This window comes from Neomonachus schauinslandi, chromosome 13 (assembly GCF_002201575.2).
Source record: "Neomonachus schauinslandi chromosome 13, ASM220157v2, whole genome shotgun sequence".
NCBI lineage: Eukaryota > Metazoa > Chordata > Mammalia > Carnivora > Phocidae > Neomonachus > Neomonachus schauinslandi.
Window position 1 is genome coordinate 26,282,840 of NC_058415.1, and position 21,491 is coordinate 26,304,330.

Below are 21,491 nucleotides of genomic sequence, written 5' to 3' on the forward strand. Positions count from 1 at the left end.
GGTTGGGAGCTAGAGTAGCGCTCTAGGACATCTTATCTCTTATCACCATCATGTCCTTAGCAGATGAGAAGTCACTGTTTTACAGTATTTGAAGAGAATTCAAAGGACATTACATTTTGGAAAAATAATATACTGTGGTCAACCTAAAATTTAGGGAAGTCACTCAACAGAAAGTACTAAAATTTCATTAAGTTTTACTCGACCAGGCCCCAAAAGTTTGAATGTCAGTTGCAAGATCTATACAATTTTCCTCCAGTTTGGTACAGACTGAAAAAGTCATTACTTAGGCTCTCCAGTTAAGCTTTCAGTCAACTATAATATGTTGACATTTTTAATACTAACCAATTGGGAGATTTTTAAATTTTTAACTCTTTCCAAACGAAGTTACAACCATTTTTATGTGAGGTATATGAAAATCACTCTTAGATTCAGTTTCCTCTTGCCCTATACAAAACCAAATCAAACAGAATAATTAGCATGACACCTGAAAATCTTTCTGTAGCAAAAAAAAATAAGTACTTGTCATATTTATTCGTTTGCTGTTGATTATCTAAGCTCCGACTGATTGCTCATTAGGTTCTCAATCTTTCAAATTAAAAAATTCAAAGTCACGTAATATTTTATTAGTCTTTAATTTCAAAAGTAAACTTTTAAGCTCCAGTTGTTTCCAATAAAAGTCTATGGCACCAGGGGCGCCTGGGTGGTACAGTCAGTAAAGCATCTGACTCCTGATTTCAGCTCAGGTCTTGATTGAGCCCAGCGGCGGGCTCCGCGCTCAGTGCGGAATCTGCTTAAGATTCTCTCTCTCCCAGGCGCCTGGGTGGCTCAGGTGGTCAAGCGACTGCCTTCGGCTCAGGTCATGATCCTGGGGTCCTGGGATCGAGTCCTGCATCAGGCTCCCCCTGCTCTGCGGGGAGTCTCCATCTCCCTCTGCCTGCCACTCCCCCTGCTTGTGCGTGCGCGCTCTCTCTCTCTGTGTCAAAAAATAAATAAAATCTTTAAAAAAAAAAAATTCTCTCTCTTCCTCTGCCCCTCCCATTCGTGCTCTCTCTCTCTCTAAAATAAATAAATACAACTTAAAAAAAAAAGTCTATGACACTAGAGAAGAGCAGTCTTAGTAAAGAAAACATTTTAGTGAAGGGATATGCATTTAAAAGTCACACACGCACACACAAATCTAAGTATATAAAACTTTATAAATAAATGTAATGTGTTTATTTCTAAATGCATAAAAATATATTTATATCCAACAAATTAAAATGATAGAAAATTTTTACTGATAATGTACTACTTGCGCAGCTCATTATAAATTACCAATCAATATTTAAATGTGTACCACAACATGCCTTCTTAAAAATAATGAATGTAGACAGGCTCAACCAAGATTTCATAAAGACCAAAAGCAAGCTATTTAAGTACAGAGAAGTAAAAAAGAATTGCATATGATTCAATTCTATTCTTGCAAATTACATATAACTCAGTATAACAAACATGTCATTTAACATATACTTGAAAACCACCAGCATACTATGTGAAAAGGAAGTCCTTAAAATAATTTTTACTGATCAAAGTCCTGAGATGTTTTACCTTATATTTTCCCTGATCACAGCCACATAAAGTACTTTCCATGGTATAGCTTCTTTGTACTCCTATCTCCCTCCAAACTACAACACGTGCCGTGGATTCTTTAGATTTTTCTACTACAAAGCTACAGCTGCTCATGCAAAATGCTGGGGCAATATGGCTCAGTATCTTAGGCAAAGTCTGCAAAGATAAGAATGATAAAATATTTCAAGAAGGTTTTTTTTTAGATAATAATTTTTTTGTAATTTTTAAAAATTTTCATGAAAGCATGGTGATCAGAGTAGGGCCATGTGGATCTTCTTGCTTTATCCCCTGCTATTCCAAGCATCAAAATCACTCCTTACTAATTTAGAATTTTCTGTTTTCCTAGATGAACAGTAACCAGTTAGAAAATAGAAGGATCACATTCCTAGTAGCAACCAATAAATGAACGAAAACTATGTTAAAAAATGTTTAAAAAGACCATGTTTAAAAAACAAAGCAACTTTAGTCATGAAAGATGGCCTATTAAGAGATTTAATATAAATGTCAATCACCTCTAAGGTAATCAATAAGGCTTAAGGCAATCACAATCAAAATGCCCATTTTTTTTCGACTTCACATTATTCTCAGGTTCACCTGGAGTGTGTAAGTATGGGGGCAGAGCCAGTGGAACTCTGAGAGACGCTCTGACTAGAGAAATAATCCAACAGATATTCACCTGATTATCTATGTAAGGGAAGTAAAATCGTGATACTGTGTTGGACCAGATACCTCTCCAGAAAGAGAATTCCGAACTGGAACCAAAGGCAGGTGTTAAAATTAAAATGATTAGTGGAGAGAAGGCCTATCACTCCCTAACTGCTGGCACTGCTGGAGAGCCACTGAGAGAAACTAGCCGAAGCCACTCTTCAGTACGTTCAAGTCTAACTGCTCTGTGAATTTAAACTTACAATTAGTAAAAATTCAAAATGAAATTAAAAACAGTAAACATGGAACTTTATTTTTTAAATCTTGGGATAAGAAGTCTTTCTAAGCCTCAAAACTCAGAAGTCATTAAAAAAAAAAATCAACAAATATGATGTGAGTTTTAAATTACCACACACAAACGTTTCACCATATTTGTAATACATATAAAGAGTTGTTATCTTAAAAACAATAATAATTAGATGACCAGTATAAGAGCAAGCAGAGAATATGAGAAAAGGCTTTTAAAAGAGAGGGAGAGGTCATAATTGGCCAAACATATGAAAAGGTACTCAACCTCATTTATAATTACAGGTATTAAAACCATCCGATAGTTTTTCCCTCGCAGAGCTGACAGCATGCTGTAGTAAGGGTATGGAAACAGCACTGTCAGTCACTGTACGGAGCACTATCGACTTACACCATGTTTATGTAGGACAATCTGGCAATACTAATCAAACCACCACTAATAGTAGTTGGACTACTAAACAAATTTTGGCACATGTGTGCAGTGATAAAAATGCACAGCAATACATACTGGCTGTGGTGTCAGAATAAAAACAGAACTTCATAGGCTACATGTATATACATTTAAGAATGAATGTCCTTAGAGGCAAATCTCACAATACATTGGTAGAAATGATTAGTGACTGACAGAAGATGACTTTCACTTACTACTCTTTGTTTCTGGAGTGTTCCCATTTTTTTAATTTAACTGTAATCATTTTATTTATTTGGGAAAGGGGAAGAAGAAAGAGGACACCAAAAAGAAAATGTGCCTTTGAATTTCTGCTCACAGCAGTGGGACGCTACTAAAACTCTTTTGGGAAAATAACCTGGGGTGCTTTGTTTGAGCACAAATACAGTAAGAAAGCCACTGTGCCCGAATGGAGAGCACCCAGGACGTGAAGCAGTAAGATCTTTCAGTCCTGGGCATACCTCAAAACACACCCAGACGTATGGAAACATGGTATGTAACAGATGGCTTTATAAACTGGCACAGGAAGGATGTACTGTTTAATAAATGGTGCTGAGACAACTGGCTATATATGGGAAAACTAAAATTAGATCCCCAACCCTCATACAAAAATACATTCCCAATAGATTAAAAATCTAAATGTGAGAAGCAAAAATTTTAGAATGGTTAACTTGAAAAAATCTGAAACAAGAAAAAAATGGCAAAATGGCAACACTTGCTGAATCTGAGTAGGTCGTGTATGTTAAATTATTCTCTGTAGTGCTATGCACGTTTGAACTCCAAAAACTCCAGACTTCTCTGTAATAATTACCCTGTATCCTACATCTTCCACAACATCACATGAAGTTGCATTATCGTGGGTATGCCATACGGTCTCTTTGATGCTGCATCCATACATAAATACATTCTTCTTCCGGGAATGGCCATGATAATCACAATAAACCTTGAAGATACAATATATTTTAAAAATTAAAAAACTTCAAATTCATATATTGCCAAATAAAGCTAGTTAATACCAAGACAATAAATAGGTCTGTTTCTTTGCCCTTTATATTGTAACCGAGCCACCATTTAACAAGTAGAAGTAATAAAAGTAGTAAGATCTAGTTCTGGAAAGGATCTGTGATTAATTCCAGAATGGCTAAATCCTTTCCAGGGCCTGCATCAAGCCATGAGTTCCACTCTTATGTATCTACTATTCATCATTTAAAAAATAATGAATTCAGTTACAGGTCAAATCTATAGCAGCAATCATCACTGATCCAAGGGTTGTTAAAACATTTACCTAATTTGAAAGAACATGAAAATGCTCTCATGAAAAACACTATTTAAAGAAGAGTATGGTTTCAATTCGATTTTTAAGAGCATCATTTTTAAAATGAAGAATAAAGAACAGGCTTGCATGTCAGTGCTGCTCCTTCTCTAAAGTTTTCCCGTCTTTCCCAAAGGAAGATTACCTCACTTAAACCATAATATAATGGGAACATTCTACACAAAACCATTCTGCGGAAAACAGCACATATACACAGTTTGGTAGTCGGCCACCGTGCCCTATGCCACCTTTCGTATATATACTGGGGACTTACCTCATTCAGCGTTGACTAAAGAACTCAGAAATAAGCTTCTACTACTTTGAGAATTTGGAAGATACATCCTGTTACCTTAGTGTTGTTCGAACAGTGAAGTTAAATACCTAAAATTTACAACCCGGAGTTACCAATATTCATAAACAAAAAAATAAAGAGCTCATGGGAACTATAAAAGTTAAACCTGATGAAATAAGAATATGGATAACACTGTATTAATTTGACATCATGATACACTGATATTATGTAACTGATAACAGAAGTAATTGATAAAAGATATTTTAAGGAAATTACTTTTTAAATTAACATTTAACTTTTATCACCATAAAATACTGAGTCATTAATTAACAAAATCATTTCTTTGACTAGACAGAATACAAATACTTACCAGTGGTAAATGTTTCACAGCTGCCAGGTATTGTAGCAGTCCCTTAGCATGGTAAATTGTAGGATGTAAATCTGGATTTGGACTTTGCCACTGTCTATTCAGATCCTCTCCACTTAAAGAACAGCGGTGACTACACATATGCAAGCACAACCGCAAACATTAGTACTGATAAACTCTTACATGTATTTAATTTTATGATTCTATTCCAGTAACTATTTCCAGTAAATACACTAGTCATTAAATAAACACTTATTAAGTATGTGCTTTGCGTAAAATCTTGTGTTACATGCATTTAACTGTGGTTAAGTTTTCAGATATTTAGGCCAACATTTTCAAGCTATTGAAAAAAAAAAAAACTTGGGGGCACTGGGTGGCTCAGTCTGTTGAGCTTCTGACTCTTCATTTTGGCTCAGGTCATGATCCTCAGGGTCCTAAGGTCGAGCCTGGCGTAGGGCTCTGCGCTCAGCAGGGAGTCTACTTGAGATTCTCTCCCTCTCCCCCTGCCCCTCTCTCCACTCACGTGTGCACACACACTCACTCTCTCTCTCTCAAATAAATAAATAAAACCTTAAAAAAAGAAAAAAAAAACTAATTCTCAATTCTGAGGTCTTATTTCAGGCTCTATAAAATTTATTAACGGTCATATTTTCCATTCTGACTACATAATAATCATTTGTTATATACTAACATCCTGTACTTCGATTGTATTAGTTATTATGTAAAAGTGCTATCTGGGGGAGGCGCCTGGGTGGCTCAGTTAGTTAAGCATCTGACTCTTGATCTTAGCTTGGGTGTTGATCTCGGGGCTGTGAGTTCTGGCCCCGCGTTGGGCTCCAGGCTGGTAATGGAGCCTACTTTAAAAAAAAAAAGAAAAGAGAAAGTGCTATCTGAGCTGGGCCCTCCTAAAAAAGAGAAGTATATGAAAAGTTTACATTCTTGCAAAAATTCAAATATATTTTCATTTAATTGCAAAGTATTAAGTATTAAAGCAATTGAGCAAAAATTTAAGCAGACTACCAGAAGGTGATAAAAGAAATATAAACACAATTTTAACTGGTCAATATGCTTCAATTAAATTAAAACCAGTCATAAAAATCTCATTTTAATTTTGTAACATACTACCTAAAAGGAAATTATTCTAGCTTTTTCATTTAAAAATTTCCTAAAATATGAGAAATATCCATGCTACCTTTATTGAATAAATAAAATATGGTATCCTCAGCTTTGCAGATGCTTGTGACAGCAAGACCAAATTCCCATCTTTCAGAAACAGAGACCTTTCTTAATTCCCACAAAAAATAAACTGCACTAACTGTAAGTCATCTCCACTCAAAAAGAAGTTATCTTCTAGTATTTCCAGTCTAAAGAATTCTTTCTGTCAAAACTACACCTCTTCCTATAAGGAAGAGGTCAGCAGGTAGAGCCAATCCGTATTAGTGGAAAGAGATCCCAGAAGTTTCTAAATCTTAGAACAACCCAAGATCATGCCACTGACAAACAAAAATATAAGAGGATATGTTAAAAATCTTTCTCATATCCTGACAATGATTTTTCTAAAACAATTCAAGCAAGACATACATTTTATGAAATCATATTCTCATGGAATAAATACAGAATTTCTCAAAATATCATACGGATATATAAAATGTATTTTCCTTTAAAAATTTATCTTAGATGAATTCCCCACCAACAATTTCTTTGTTCTAGAAAAATCACTCAATTTGTTTTCCAAACTAAGCTGGATGCTATGATTTTGACCAGTTTATACAGGACAGCCACATCATTTATAGCATTTCTATAACATTTGCTTCACTTACTTTCCATTGATGACACCATCTGGATTTAGCATAGGGACAATTTTAAAAATATAGGATTCTCGTAGGCTCTGGGCAGTAGGGTTATTACTCATGAGGTACTCCAATGTTCCCTTCATTACCCAACTTGCATTAGTTTCTCCAGGATGTACCCGAGCAGATAAGAAAACGTAAGGGCGGTTTCCTAAAGTACACATAAAATCTCAAATTAAAATGAACAGCTACTTAGAGTTTGTGTGATGTCTGACTTTGGGGATTTAGAAATATTTCTATTCAACTGTGAATTCTGATATAAATTCATAGCAACACTCCCTGTGCCCCTACTATATACAAGAGTGGCACTAGGCCCTATAGAGAAAACAGATAAAACCCATATAGGCCATGTCCTAAAGAAGTTCATAGTATGAACATAACACATAAGACAATAAACAGTATTTGAGTCACTTATTTATTTCTCAATAATTAATCTGACATATAAAACTAGGTCTTTTATGTAATAGTGCTTTTTATAAAGAACAAGTAGTTGGAGAAGCTTTATATATAAATTTATTTTTCATAAAGTCATGGGGGAAAATATCATTTTACCCCTGTTTTATAGTTGCTATGATAAGCAGAGATAAAATAAGGTATATCTGTTCAGAGATTTACAAAGAAAAACTTTTCACTATACATTTAGATATATAGGTCTACAATATAACCACTCAGCCCACCTGCTCATAGTTTCATGCATAGCAAGCTTTCTCTTTCCTGAAAATACTTTACCTTCTTATCAAAATTAGAGCAGTTTTTAAATTTTTTCTATTACAGCTGTACATCTGAGACAACTTTAAAAATATAAATGGCAGGGAAAACCAAGTAGCTATTCAGTGCTAGCATCAAAGCATTTGATAGGTTTCTGGTGGTTTTAATTATAAATAAAATTATTTTATTAGTTTAATAAATAAACTAATCTTAATAAAATTAGTTTATTGAAAATTTTTAATAAAATTAGTTTATTGTAAATTTTTAATTGTAAAATTTAAATTTTAAACATTTAAAATTTAAATTTCTAAATGTTTAAAGAGTTCATGTACTACATGAACTCTTTAAACATTTTGTTGTATTATACTTTGGGTAGGACTTCTAAGGATAAGAACTACAGAATATTCATATTGAGAGAGACCTCAGAGATAATCTCACACAACTCCCCCGTTTTCGAAATGAGGAAAATGAGGCCCAGAAGTAGGCCGAGGGCTAGGCAGTAATAGGACCAAGACTAGAACCCAAGATGCCTATTCCTAGTACTGTTGCTCTTACAAAATATATATGAAGCAAAGGAAAGTAAGAACAATTGGTATTTTGAGTGAAGAAGACAGACTTACTGAATTGACAGATATGTTCATAATAATTAGACTCTGGCATTGCTGTTATAGTCACCAAGGGACAGGTGTTTCCAGACAGGGTTTCACATAACACATCTTTTCGAAAATAGATTTGCTGAGGATTGTGTGCTGATTCCAATTTTTGAAGATGCATCTTGATAAAAATTTAAAAGCAAAGTATACAATCATTTAAAAACTCCCTAGGATAAATAGGAATAAATGCATCCAGATCTCCACATAACGAAAAGTGAATCAGATTCCTAATTCCTTCTCTGAAACCCTCAGGGAGCCAGATGTAGTTTAAACATCAGTTCTTTGAGGCAGTTAAGAAAGGGGATAGATATGATGCATATACCATTAATTCTGCAATACCCCAGTGGGGCCAGCAGCAGCAACCTGTAATAAGCACATTACTATTTCTGCAGCAAAACATACGAGGAGTCACTCAAAGTGGAATCAATATTCTAAATAAGCTCATATCAATTCAGGCCAGGCTTTGCTGCCAAATGGGCTATGAGAAAGCTTTTGGTTTTCAAAGCTTTCTGAATTTTCAAATTGTAAGTGACTACAGACCTGCAGAATGAAATATGTAGCACAAATTTTTTTAACAACTTCTCCTGATTTCAAGATTAATACAGGTTCATTGTAAAATGTCTAGAAGACACAGAAAGTACAAAGAAAAAATTTAGAACACCCATAACTGCATCACCTAGATTACTACTAACAAATGCCAATGTAACCTGCTTTTATCACTTAATAATTTATACACACACATTCATAATAACAAACACTATATCCTATCACTCAACACATGAAAAACGTGTTTTTTGAAAACACAAGTTTTAATGATTTTAGTATATGGTTATACCACACATAATTGTTCAATCCCTTATTTTAAGATACTTAAGTTGGTTTCCAAAGTTTTGCCTATGTTTGTTCACATAATCACAATTTACTATGTGGCCACTATTTCTGTGCAGGAAACCGTACCCAGCACTGGGGATGTAACAGTGAATGAATAGACCCTACCTTTGGGAAAATACAGAGTGCTGTGAGAGCCTGTGATCAGGGGCGGGGAGCCTAGCTGAATCTGGTCAGTGAGAAAAGGTCTCCTAAAATAAGTCACATTCAAACTGAGATCCAAAGGATGAGTGAGGAGGGTAGAGGGGAGTGCTGCAGGCAGAAGGAAGGTATATGAGAAGACCAAGACGAAAGCAAAGAAAGAGGAAGGGCATCTTAAAGAACCAACCCAAGATGCCCTGCAGCCAGCCCAGCTAGGGTGAGAAACAGAATTAACAGCGACTGAAGGGCCTCACAGGCCATTCTTTCACAAGATACAGCATATGTATGTATGGCTGGTAACTGAGATAGAAAAGTGACATGTGGATAACCTTAACAAAAAATAAACAGGCATATATTTTACTGTGAATTAATACCACAAATATTAACTTAGGATGAGGATAAACTTTAAAGAGTTAAAGTCCATTTAAAGGTAAATATTAAGTATATAAATAGTTTAAACAGTACATGGATATGGCAAAAATTGTGAAAAATAGTAGAGAAATGACGATATGAACCATGGTAAGATCTCAGATTTCATTAAAATGGCAAGAGAAATCACTAAGGAGCTTTAAGAAGGAAATTTATGGGATCAGATCTTCCCATCAAGGAGCCCTCCTGATATCATGTGGGGGAAAGACTGATGAAGAGGAAAGGGGATAGAAGTGAATTCTAGAACACCAGTGAGAAGAGGTGGCAGAAGTCCAGAGGAGAGGCAGCGGTAATGCCTACAAAGGTCATGGTAGTGGCACTGGAAAAAAGGAGGGGAATTCAAAATGTATTAAAAAGGTAACGTCAGTAAAGAACAATAATACATAACCCTGTGAATAACAACACTGTATATTCTGATGCTATGTTATTTGGCACAGAAAGATAACTGGTAATACCTTTATTGTAAGTTGTAACCTTTATTAAAATAAAGTCAGCCACATTCAATGTTCTTAGCCTCGTTATCTCTTCAGTTCAGTAGAGTACGTTTTTCTCTCCTTTTCCCCTAATAATCTGGAAGCTTGTTTCTAAATCACAGTGTTCCAATTTCTTTCTGGGTAAACTGATCATACCTCTATGATCCTTGATCATTAGGACATTCTGAACTGAGAAAGAAATCTACCACAGTAATTACTCGAATTCATTTTTCAGTTTTGTTTTACAATGCAAATACTCAAATATCTCAAAAGAACCCACACAAAACAATGCTTATATCCTAAATTCTAAAGAATCTGGACCTAGAACTCCACATCAATGAATTCCCTATACATTTTTCTATTGTTAGATTTTCTATGAGATTCAATGCCTCTCATTAAAACAAGTGGAAATCTCACCTACTTAAAATGCGTAAATCATGGAGAACTATAGATTTCTACACAAAGATGGAGAGTAAAAATCTCTTCAAATTTCTTTGGTATTTCTACTAAATAAAAATAAAGACTACATTCCCATTTTACTCCTTTTAATGTTTTCAACAAGTATTGTATTATTTTCTAAAATATTCAGCAGGCTTTTTTCTCATCTTATTAATATATTTCATTAAAACCATTTTTTTTCCAATTCTCTGACACATGTATATAGCACAATAACAGCCATAATACAACTTAATGAGTTCTCACCTGTAAAGTTGAATATGTGTATGGATAGTGATAAGCAAAGTAGCAAACATCATCTTTATGTGGAAAATTGACAGTGAATGTAATTGTATAGTAGGATTTTCCCTTTTGCCCACCTGCAGCAACTGAACTTCTTGAGAAGTGATTTCTGCAATAGAAAAGCACAAAACATGTTTATTTCTTCCACACAAAAGTTCTGATTTTCCTTACCACTTTTTACACAGAACTTCGGGGGGGGAACCCCACACAGTTTATAAAAAGTTTAGGTTAAATATTTTATAAAAATTAGACTTGGTACTAATGCAACAGTTAATTGCTATCGGCCAACATTAGTTTTCACCTCTGGATTTACTTTTAAATGGAGTTGAGACTCTACACATCAAAAAAAGTTTAGAACCTAATTCCTTGTCAGCCACACACATTACTGGATCTGAGCAATTACCATCAATAACTGCTACCACCGCTAGACGAAAGGCTAATGGCTGCCTTTCAAGTGGACAGATCAGAGGACAATAACTAAATTCACTATCAATCTTAAGATTACAAAAAAAGAAATAACCAGACGTGATGTCTTTCCTGATATGACGCAAGAGGAATTCACTGCACCATCTATGAAGTATTCTTGCCAAAAATCAAACCTGAAGTTGAACAAGCTTCTAGATCTAACTACTACTTTATAGGAAATCAGTGAGATAGAAGAATTAATTATCACCACAGGGATGCAACCAGCAAAACCCAAAATGTGGAAAATCTTGCATGACAGATGACCCAGTTTCTTCAACAAATAAAGGAGAAATAATAGGAAAAAAAAAAAAGGGAAACCTCCATATTAAAGGAGACTTAAGGGACATAGCAACAAAAATCAAATGCAATGTGTGGTCTTGGTTGGTCGGGTTAAAACAATCCAACTATTAAACAACACTTATGAGGGGCGCCTGGGTGGCTCAGTCTGATAAGCATCTGCCTCAGCTCAGGTCATGATCTCGGGGTCCTGGGATCGAGCCCCATGTCAGGCTCCCCGCTGAGCAGGAAGGTGGCTTCTTCCTCTCCCTCTGCCTTTCCCCCCTGCTCATGCTCTCTCTCTCTCATGCTCTCCGTATCTCTCTCTAAAATAAATAAATAAAATCTTAAGAAAAAAAAACACTTATGAGACAGCTGGGGAAGTATGAACAATGACTGGATATTTTATCATATTAAGGCATTTTCTTAGGTGTGATAATAGCATTATGGTCCGACTGTCTTTAAAAATCTCTAAAAGACAAAGATCTCTGAAGTATTTATCGATAGATATGATATCTGGAAATGCTTTTAAAAATTCAGTGTAGAGGTAGGAGTGAAAGTATTCCTAAAACAAGCTAAACATGTGTTGATAGTTGTTGAAACTGGGTGATGAATAGACGTGGTCTCATTATCCTATTACCTGCTTTTGTAAATGTTTGAAGATTTCCATATTAAAACGTTTTTAAAACTACACATTACTTTCCAGACTTTAAATATCACTGACATTTGATGGCCTAACAGTGCTTTGTCTATCAACCTAATTTCTAAAATTTCAAATCATCTTATATTATTTAAGTCATGAACTGAAGAAAATCCATGACCAACAGTTTATTTACTTGCATGCACATACACATGCATGGTATTTTCAAACTGGTATTATCTTCATTAACATAGCCACCATATCTTGAATACTCAATGACAAGGTGCTATGGGTTGAGGAAAACACAAAATAAGTTCCAGAACTTCTGGCCAACTCTTTTCCCCCCTAAGTTTAACAACTAATTGGAGAGGTATTGATAATACCACATTATAGCTATATGGTAGTCTGTAAGTTATATTCTCTCACAGACTGGTGGAAGTAGTTTTAGTCTCATTGTGCAGATGAGACAAAGAAGCATCGGAAGACTTGGCTGACATGAAAAGTTAAGACAGATGCAAAGACAGTAGATTTTAATCCTATCTGGATTTCCAGCTTCAGGAAAGCAACTAGCCTAGTGCTTGTTACACAGAAAATAGTTAATAAACGTCTGTCGAATTGACCTGAATTCCAGTTCCGGGTCTGGAAGTAGCCAAAAGAAGAAATAAAAACGAAACTAAACAAATGAAAATCCTTGCCATCACCCCCTACACAAAACAGAACCACCACCTGTCATGTTACGACCATTCACTTTACAATGTGAAAGAGAAAAGCATTCATTGATTGACGATTTCTATTCCAACTTTATAAGAAAGAGATAAATAAGAGTATTTTTATGTTAGCCTACCACTAAAAGAAATACGAAATGTATTCAGGCACAGATGAACTGCATACCATCTTACACTTCTATCCCTCACTTACTACTTATTTTGCTATTCCAAGTAGGGGGAAACCCTGCTGAGATGAATTCTAGGAAACACCGACTCTCTCTAGAAAGTAATAGCACTTAAGAGCTAGGTTTTTCCAAAGCCATGTCTTAAACCAATAAAAAGTTTAATTTCAGAAGGCTTCTGATTAAAAAAGGAACATTAGAGCTAGTTAAACACAATATAAAAACCCAAAATCCACTGAACAAAAATGTCAGAATTAAGATTAATAACAGAGAAAAGACAGGGATGTCAAATGCATTCGGTGGAGGAAGTTATCTAGAAACATATTACATGCAGAAACAGTAAAAACAGGAAGCAAGGTATATTATAATCCCAGATTACTTAGATGTGAGGCTGAAGAATAATCCAATCATTCCAAAGAAGCAATAAATGATTTCAAGCACTTATTTCTGACTTGATAAGTAGATGGCCTATTTGAGGTCAAGTTGAACTGTACAGGCTGCTATAATATAACTTTGGAATACATCTCCACGTAAAACAGCCTGGAAATACAAATCAAGTAAACATTTGCATGCAAAAGAGAAAAGATGAGAATTGCACTTAATATCATCAGAACAAAAAGGCACTGCTAATTATTTCCTAGAATTCCTAATTTCAGTTTTATTTAATGAAGTTTCCAGAGCCTTAAAGCTAAAAAAGTTGAGGACACATAGCTAGCTAAGTGGTGAAGATAAGATTTGGACTAAGTCTGTCTGTCTGTCTTTAAGACACATTTTATTCCCACTAAATACACCACCTCAATAAATCTCAAATTTTAAAGGACTCTGCTAGAGGTAACAGTAAAGCATATCACCACAGTTCAAATAATGCAATAATGACTCTACTTTCTAATCTTCAAATTGAAACAGAATGAAGTTAAGATCCCATTCTGTCAGCTGATGACCTATTATTCTTAGAATACTTACTTATAGTAACAAATGTCGGTTCCCACACGAATCCACCATGGTCTGGCGTTTAATGCTTCCTGAACCGAATACATGAGTGGTTGCATACCTTTGACAGAGAGATAGGAAAAATAGGAAAAAAAAAATCGTTTCAGAGTTCCTGAGTTACAAATTAGTCATGCCATTATAGAAAGCACCAAATGTTCAGGAAAGCTAAAAGAAAATACATTTCAGTTTTTAGTATGTATAAAAAAAATATGAGATATTTCTTTAAAATCTCCTCTAAGTCGATCAATGATACGTTTTTAATCCCAGTTTACCTAAAATGGGATTACAACTTTAATGAGTGAAAAGCTATTAAACTTTATTAACTGATCTCTATATGAGATCAAATAAAAATAATAAGTAAAATGTACTCCTTGGAACAAGTGAGAGTCAAAAAATATATAAAGAAATAGTATATAATCACGCTTCTAACTCTCCAGGGATTCCCATTTACACTGAGGTTAAGGAGGAAAATGTCACGAAAATGTCAAGATTGTTTTCTTCTTCAAACTTCTCCATACAAATATGTGCTTATAGTGGGGAGGAGGTGGAGAGACTATTGACAAAAATAGGATTAAATATAAGCGCATTTTGTTAGGTAGTTTCAGAAATATACTCTACAAATGAACTTTAATATTATCTTATCCAATTTCATAAAATAGTACACTCGGCTTCTAACTAGAATTAATGAAATTCCTATGCTAATTTTAGAAATGTTGACAATTTTTATTAAGATCTAGTTTGACTTTCCTAAAGATAGAATCATTTTCTTCATTTTCTTGCTACAGAACCATTTTGTTAAATTTACCTCTGAGTATTTTTATTAGTCTTGAGTAGTCTCTTGGGTTTTCTACATATGAAAATCATATAATTTGTAATTCAAAGTATTTTACCTCCTCTTTCAGTGTTTGTATCAGTTATTTCATTTTCTACTTTTATTGTATTAGAGAAATCAAACAACCTTAAAAGTGATTCCGAATACAGTGGTAAGAAGACCAACAAACTCTGTCTTGTTTTATATTTTAATCAAAATGTTTTGCCATTCAATGCAACATTTGCCAACTTTTTTGCATATCAACTGTATCTTTTTTAATAAAAAGAGCTAACGCTGAATAATTTCTATGTGCCAGACATGGCTCTTAGTATTTTTACACATGTTAATTCACTAAATCCTCACAACAACCCTCTGTGGCAGGTGCTATGATTACTCCCATAACTAGAGTAGTTTCTTTCATAATTCTTATTTCACTTAAGTATTTTAATTATTTTGTCAGATGCCTCTTCAGCATTCACTAATAGAATCACATGGCTTTTCTCCTTTAATCAGTTGATGCAGTAAATTATGTTGATAGGTTTCCTAGTGTGAACTATCCTTGCATTCCAAGAAAATGCTATTCTTTCACTAGTATATAATTATATCAGCTAAAATCTCATTTAGAGTTTCTGCATCTAAAAATTGGCCCTTTTTAAAAAAATTACCTTTACAAAGTTTTGGTATAAGATTACACTAGCTTCAGAAAAATATACTGAGAAGCTATCCATTATTTATTGGAATAAATAAAAGTATAGCCTATTTCTTAAAAGATAAATATAATTCAGCTGAAATGCCATCTAAATAAGGTGACTAATAAATACATTTTTTTAAAGATTTTATTTATTTATTTGACAGAGAGAGAGACAGCGAGAGCAGGAACACAAGCAGGGGGAGTGGGAGAGAGAGAAGCAGATTCCCCGCTGAGCAGGGAGCCAGATACAGGGCCTGATCCCAGGAACCTGAGATCATGACCTGAGCCGAAGACAGACACTTAGCCGACTGAGCCACCCAGGCACCCCAAATACATTTTTATTTTCCTTTTCAAAAGTTATAGTCTGGTGACTAACATAACAAAATTAAAAAAAAAAAGTTATAGTCTGTTCAGAAACTCTACTTTTTATTAATCAATTCTGGCATGTTTTATTTTATTTCTATCATTATTTTCAGCATTTTTAAAAATTCATTCTCTTTCTTTGGTTTTTTATTTTAAATAATGCAAGTTATTAAAGGCTTTCAATTTCCCTCCAGCTACCAGTCTGTTTTGTCCCATAAGTCTATGAAGTGTCCTCTTTTGAAGTACTTCCTACATCAGAGCTGTTCAGTTGAACTCTACCAGAATGGAGATGTTCTGTATCTACAGTCTCCAAGGTGGCAGCAACTTGTGGCTATTAAGAACAGGAGATGGGCCCAGTGCCACTAAAATAACAGAATTTTTAAGTTATCTTAAATAGCCACACAACCGTGCCACACACAGCAAGCTTCCAATGATCTGAAACACCAATTTTTAATTTTCAGATTTTTTTTTTAGGAAGAACTTTATATTTCCAAGTACCCAGTTTTTGTGTCCAGTTGATTTCCACTAATACTCTGAATTACAATGAAATCTGTAAAATCTGAGTTTTTTTTTTAAATCACCAATAAGTTGTGCCTGTAACAAAATATACTAACAGTTTTAAATGTTTCATGCACATAAGGAAGACACCTTCTTGCACTCCCTCTATAAAGCTGAATGTAAAATGTGAAAAACAACAGTACTTCCATTCTGATTCTGTAAGTATAGTTCACTGCACACCAACCCCCCCAAAATAAAGTATTTCCAGGGTGAAGTTCAAATGGATTCTTTCGGATAGTTCATCAAATACTCCAACTCAGGTGACATTTTGTTTCATTCACATTTGTAGCGTGACTTTTTTACAGTTCTTCTGATTTATCCTTCCGTGGGAGAAGATACTTAGGACTTCTGCCCCATGTCCCTAACACTTCTCAGTTTCATAATCATATTATATCATACCATTTCTTGGGACCATTTCAAATTTTTTTAAGGTGTAATTTCAGGATCCCACTAACTTCCAATTCTAATTTGGATGAGTTGCTTTCTAGAAATGCTCCTCAGCTTTCATCTTGTTCACACTGGAATCCCAGATTAGTTCCACCATTTCTCCCATCTCAGACCTTACATCTCATTCTCAGTCAGCTGGAACACATCTTCAAATATATTCTCAAAATAGAATCCTAATGAATCCAAAAATCAAGCTTGTTGACTGTATTATTCACATTTTCCGTATCGCTTATGTTTTCTCTTCTTAATATGTTAAATTATGAAAGTGGTATTTTAAATTCTTACAATAGCTGTCTTCTAATTAAGTTGTATTTCTTGGAGCTTTTGTTTGATCTATATGGATGCTCTGTGGTTATGGTTGCTGTTGTATTATATAAAGGTCTGTGTTCTACACAGCAAAGGAAACCATCGACAAAATGAAAAGGCAACCTACCAATTGGGAGAACATATTTGCAAATCATGTATTTGATAAGGGGTTAATATCTAAAATATCTAAAGAACACATACAACTCAACAGAAAAAAACAATCTGATTAAAAAATGGGCAGCCATAAAAAAGAAGGAAATCTTGCCATCTGCAACAACATGAATGGACCTTGAGGGCATTATGCTGAGTGAAATAAGTCAGACAGAGAAAGAAAAATACCATATAATCTCATGTGTAGAACCTTAAAAAAAAACTCTCATAGAATAGATTGGTAAATCAGGAAGGGAGTAGAAACAGAGGTGGGCAAAATGGATGAAAGTGGTCAAAAGACACAAACTGCGAGTTATAAAATAAGTAAGGCTGGGGAATGTAATATACAGCATGATGACTATAGTTAATATATAATACTATTATTACACATCTGAAAGTTGCTAAGACAGTAGATCTTCAAAGTTCTCATCACAAGAAAAAAACTTTGTAACTGTGTGGCAAGAGATGTTAACTAGACTTCTTGAGGGGATCATTTCAAAATATATACAAATATTAAAACATAATGTTATACATTGAAACTAATATAAGGTTTTACGTCAATTTTACCTCAATTTAAAAAATGTTTGTGATTGGGGCGCCTGGGTGGCTCAGTCAGTTAAGCTTCTGCCTTTGGCTCAGGTCATGACCCCAGGGTCCTGGGATCCAGTCCCACATTGGGCTCCCTGCTCAGTGGGGAGCCTGCTTCTCCCTCTGCCCTTTCCCCTACTCCTGCAAGTGCTCTCTCTCTCTCTCAAATAAATAAATAAAATCTTTTTAAAAAATGTTTGTGATTACTATACATCTTCAAGAACTGCAACTACTAAATACACAGGATCTATTCAGTGCTTTTAAACCTGAATTTTTCTTTGTCTGGATGGGAATGTAACTTGGCGCTGCCACTATGGACAACATGAATGGAGGTTCTTCAAAAAATTAAGAATGGAAATACCATATGATCCAGCAGTTCCACTTCTGGCAATAATATAAACATTTTGCCGTATTTTATTTGCATTTGGCTAGTTTATCTCTGCCTAATCACTCATTTTCAACTTTTCTTTGTCATTTAATTAACACTGCCCTCCCTCCTATTGTATAACTTTTTTTTTTTTTTTAAAGATTCTGTTTATTTATTTGTCAGAGAGAGAGCACAAGCAGGGGAAGCTGCAGGCAGAGGGAGAAGTGGGCTCCCTGCTGAGCAAGGAGCAGACAGCAGGACTCAATCCCAGGACCCTGGGATGACCTGAGCCAAAAGCAGATGCTTAACCAACTGAGCCACCCAGGCGTCCCCTGTATAACTTTCAATATCTGATTTCTGAGGACATTTCAGCTCATAGTTAGTGATGACAGATATACATTTCATCTCATTTTCTTTCTACTATTTGATGTTTTCTTCTTCTTCTTTACCTTCTTACTATTACTGGCCTGATTGCATTTCTCCATATTTTCTTTTTCTTCTTCCATTATTTGGAAGCTTTCTATTGTGTTTATCAATCCCACTTCCCATCCTCATAGTTATGATTAACTGATATTTCTCTGATACTGTATCAATAACTAAGCAATCCCACCAAGATAAGTTAACTTTCGCTTCTCCCATGTCACCCCCCTTAGAACGTTTTTACTTTTAACACATTTTATAAATTCCAAGTGTTCTACCTTGAGATGTTTTCCTCATTTACTTTTCTCACAGAGGGTTCGGGGGTAACATATTTTCTGAATTCTACATACACAAAGATATAGTTTGTTGGCAGTTACAAACAAATGACAGATTTCGCAAAAGACATTTGGCTGTCCTCTAGCTTCCAGTGCGCCACAGATGAGAAGTCCAACACCAATCTAATTTTTTCATACGCAGAACAACACAGTGATTAAGAGCATACAATTTGCAACCAGACTACCTGGGTCTGAATTCCAACTTCATCACCAACCAGATGCATGATCCTGGACAGATTACTAAACTACTGATGCCCCCTTTTTCTCTTCTGTAAAATGGATTCTGTTTAATGGATGAAGAGTATCACATGTGTTAGCACTTAGAACAAGGCCTGCCTGGCACATGGTAAATATTCAATAAATGTTAGCTGCTCTTATTATTATCATTATTTAAGTAACCAGTTCTTTTAAAGTAGAAGTATGTTAAAATTCTCTCTTTATACCCCAAATTTAAGTATTTCACTGGTACATATAAAGGATTCCTATCTTCTTTATTCCTTTCTAGGATTCATAGAGCCATTTCAATCTGAAACTTCAAACTCCTCCAGACAAATAAAATGCATAATAATAGCTAACTATAAGTAAGGTTCCAACTGAAGCCAGGGCACATTAGATTTATCTTAAGTATTCTAATTTTATAAAAGACAAGGTATTCTTATAGTACTTTTTAAATGATAGTTAATTCTAGTCACAGTGGAAGGAGTGATACTTGAAAATTCTGACTATAATAAAAACCATTTGAACCAAAGAGGTAGCCCTAGTAAGAATCAATCAAATGAGGTAACTCAGACTGAATAAACAATCTATTCAACCTGACATTTTGGCTATAATTGTTGTCATCAGTCACAGGATAAACCTTTACATGCATAAAAAAATATGCTAAGAACAGTCAATCTTATCCCTTGAATACAATCAAAATATTAAATTGCCACAATGAAGCCAACATCCAATGGCATTGGCTTCTAATAATAGCTAAGTAAAGGCCAAAGTTGTATGGAGTAGATGCTCAATAACAGTACAGATACAAAAAAAGACAAGGTGTTTTAGGCCCTAATCATCAAATGTACTAAGAACCACAGATTCATGAAATTTTCAAGTTGAAGCTATTACCCTCATTTAACAGAGAAGGGGGACAAGTAAAGTTTAAAATGGAGCTCGAATAACCTAAAGGCACCTATCACAACCTGCATATATTATGGACTCAGTGACTCTACAGAGAAAAAACACATGCTTCTAATATGACTAGTATTACAGCAGAGATTTATACTAAAAATAGGAAAATCATATTTTTGGTCTGGAGGATAACGGTAGCCACTTGAATCTGAATCTGGATCTCTACACACATCGTCACCACCAAAAAGTAAATAAATAAATTCAACAAGTAGCACCAATAAAACCACACATACCCCAGGTTTTCAGCATTACTAGAAGACAGAATATACCAAATTTTTTAGTTAAATTACCTATAAGTATAAAAATGGGCAAAGACACACTAGGCAAATAGAAACAAAACAGGGGTCGAAATACTGAGATCAAAGTAGATTACAGGCCAAAAAATATTAAATGAGACAAAGAAGGAACTTTATAAAGTCACCATTCACAGTGAAGTATAATAATACCCAGTACCTATGCACCAGGGTAAGACCAACCTCCTACGTAAAGCAGAAATTATAGGAGATACAGAAGACAGAAGGCATACCGTTGATAGTAGACGGACACATCACTCTCAGTACATGACAGACCAAATGAACAAAAATGAAGATGAACATAATCAATAAGGCAAATCTTATATACAGATGTTGAACACAATAGCCTGATAATACAGAATATATATACCTTTCTAAGAGCATGTGAAATAGTCACAAAGACTGATCATAAAGTAGATGAAAAGGAAATGTCAGAAGTTCCATAAAAGAGAAACACTACAAACAAAACTGTCTGCTTGCCACATAATAAAACTAGAAATTAAAAACAAAATGAACACAAACAAACAGGGAGCCACACTTGCAAGGGGGGTGGGAAGAAAGGCTGACTTGGGTGTCAGACCCTGAATGAGGTGAGGAGGTCACCTGCCCAAAAAGGCATCAGAAGGATTTTAACATACACTGGAACTGATCACTAAGTAAATATATTAAGGATAATGGAAGCCCAGATTCTCCATGTTGGAGGACACTGTAAATATAGGGAAAAAACCAAAATAGAGTCTGTGGACTTAAAGGTATCAGTGTGACCTCATGGAGATTGTGTGGGGATGTGTGTATATGCGCACATAACATATACACACACTCAAACATAAATATATACATACATATGGAGAAACTACAAATGAAAATTTCT

At 34.8% G+C, this 21,491-nt stretch overlaps 1 protein-coding gene across 1 annotated transcript in view; it reads right to left on the minus strand.

Moving 5' to 3' along the window:
- Positions 1-21,491, minus strand: part of AGTPBP1 (ATP/GTP binding carboxypeptidase 1) — a 139,122-nt gene that overhangs the window by 17,663 nt on the left and 99,968 nt on the right. Inside the window, exons 17-23 of the mRNA XM_021677917.1 lie at positions 14,092-14,179; positions 10,823-10,967; positions 8,157-8,310; positions 6,799-6,979; positions 4,982-5,111; positions 3,819-3,950; positions 1,588-1,764 (exon numbers count right to left, since the gene is read on the minus strand). Of these exons, the coding sequence (XP_021533592.1) occupies positions 1,588-1,764; positions 3,819-3,950; positions 4,982-5,111; positions 6,799-6,979; positions 8,157-8,310; positions 10,823-10,967; positions 14,092-14,179 (1,007 nt within the window). The remainder of the gene's footprint in view (positions 1-1,587; positions 1,765-3,818; positions 3,951-4,981; positions 5,112-6,798; positions 6,980-8,156; positions 8,311-10,822; positions 10,968-14,091; positions 14,180-21,491) is intronic.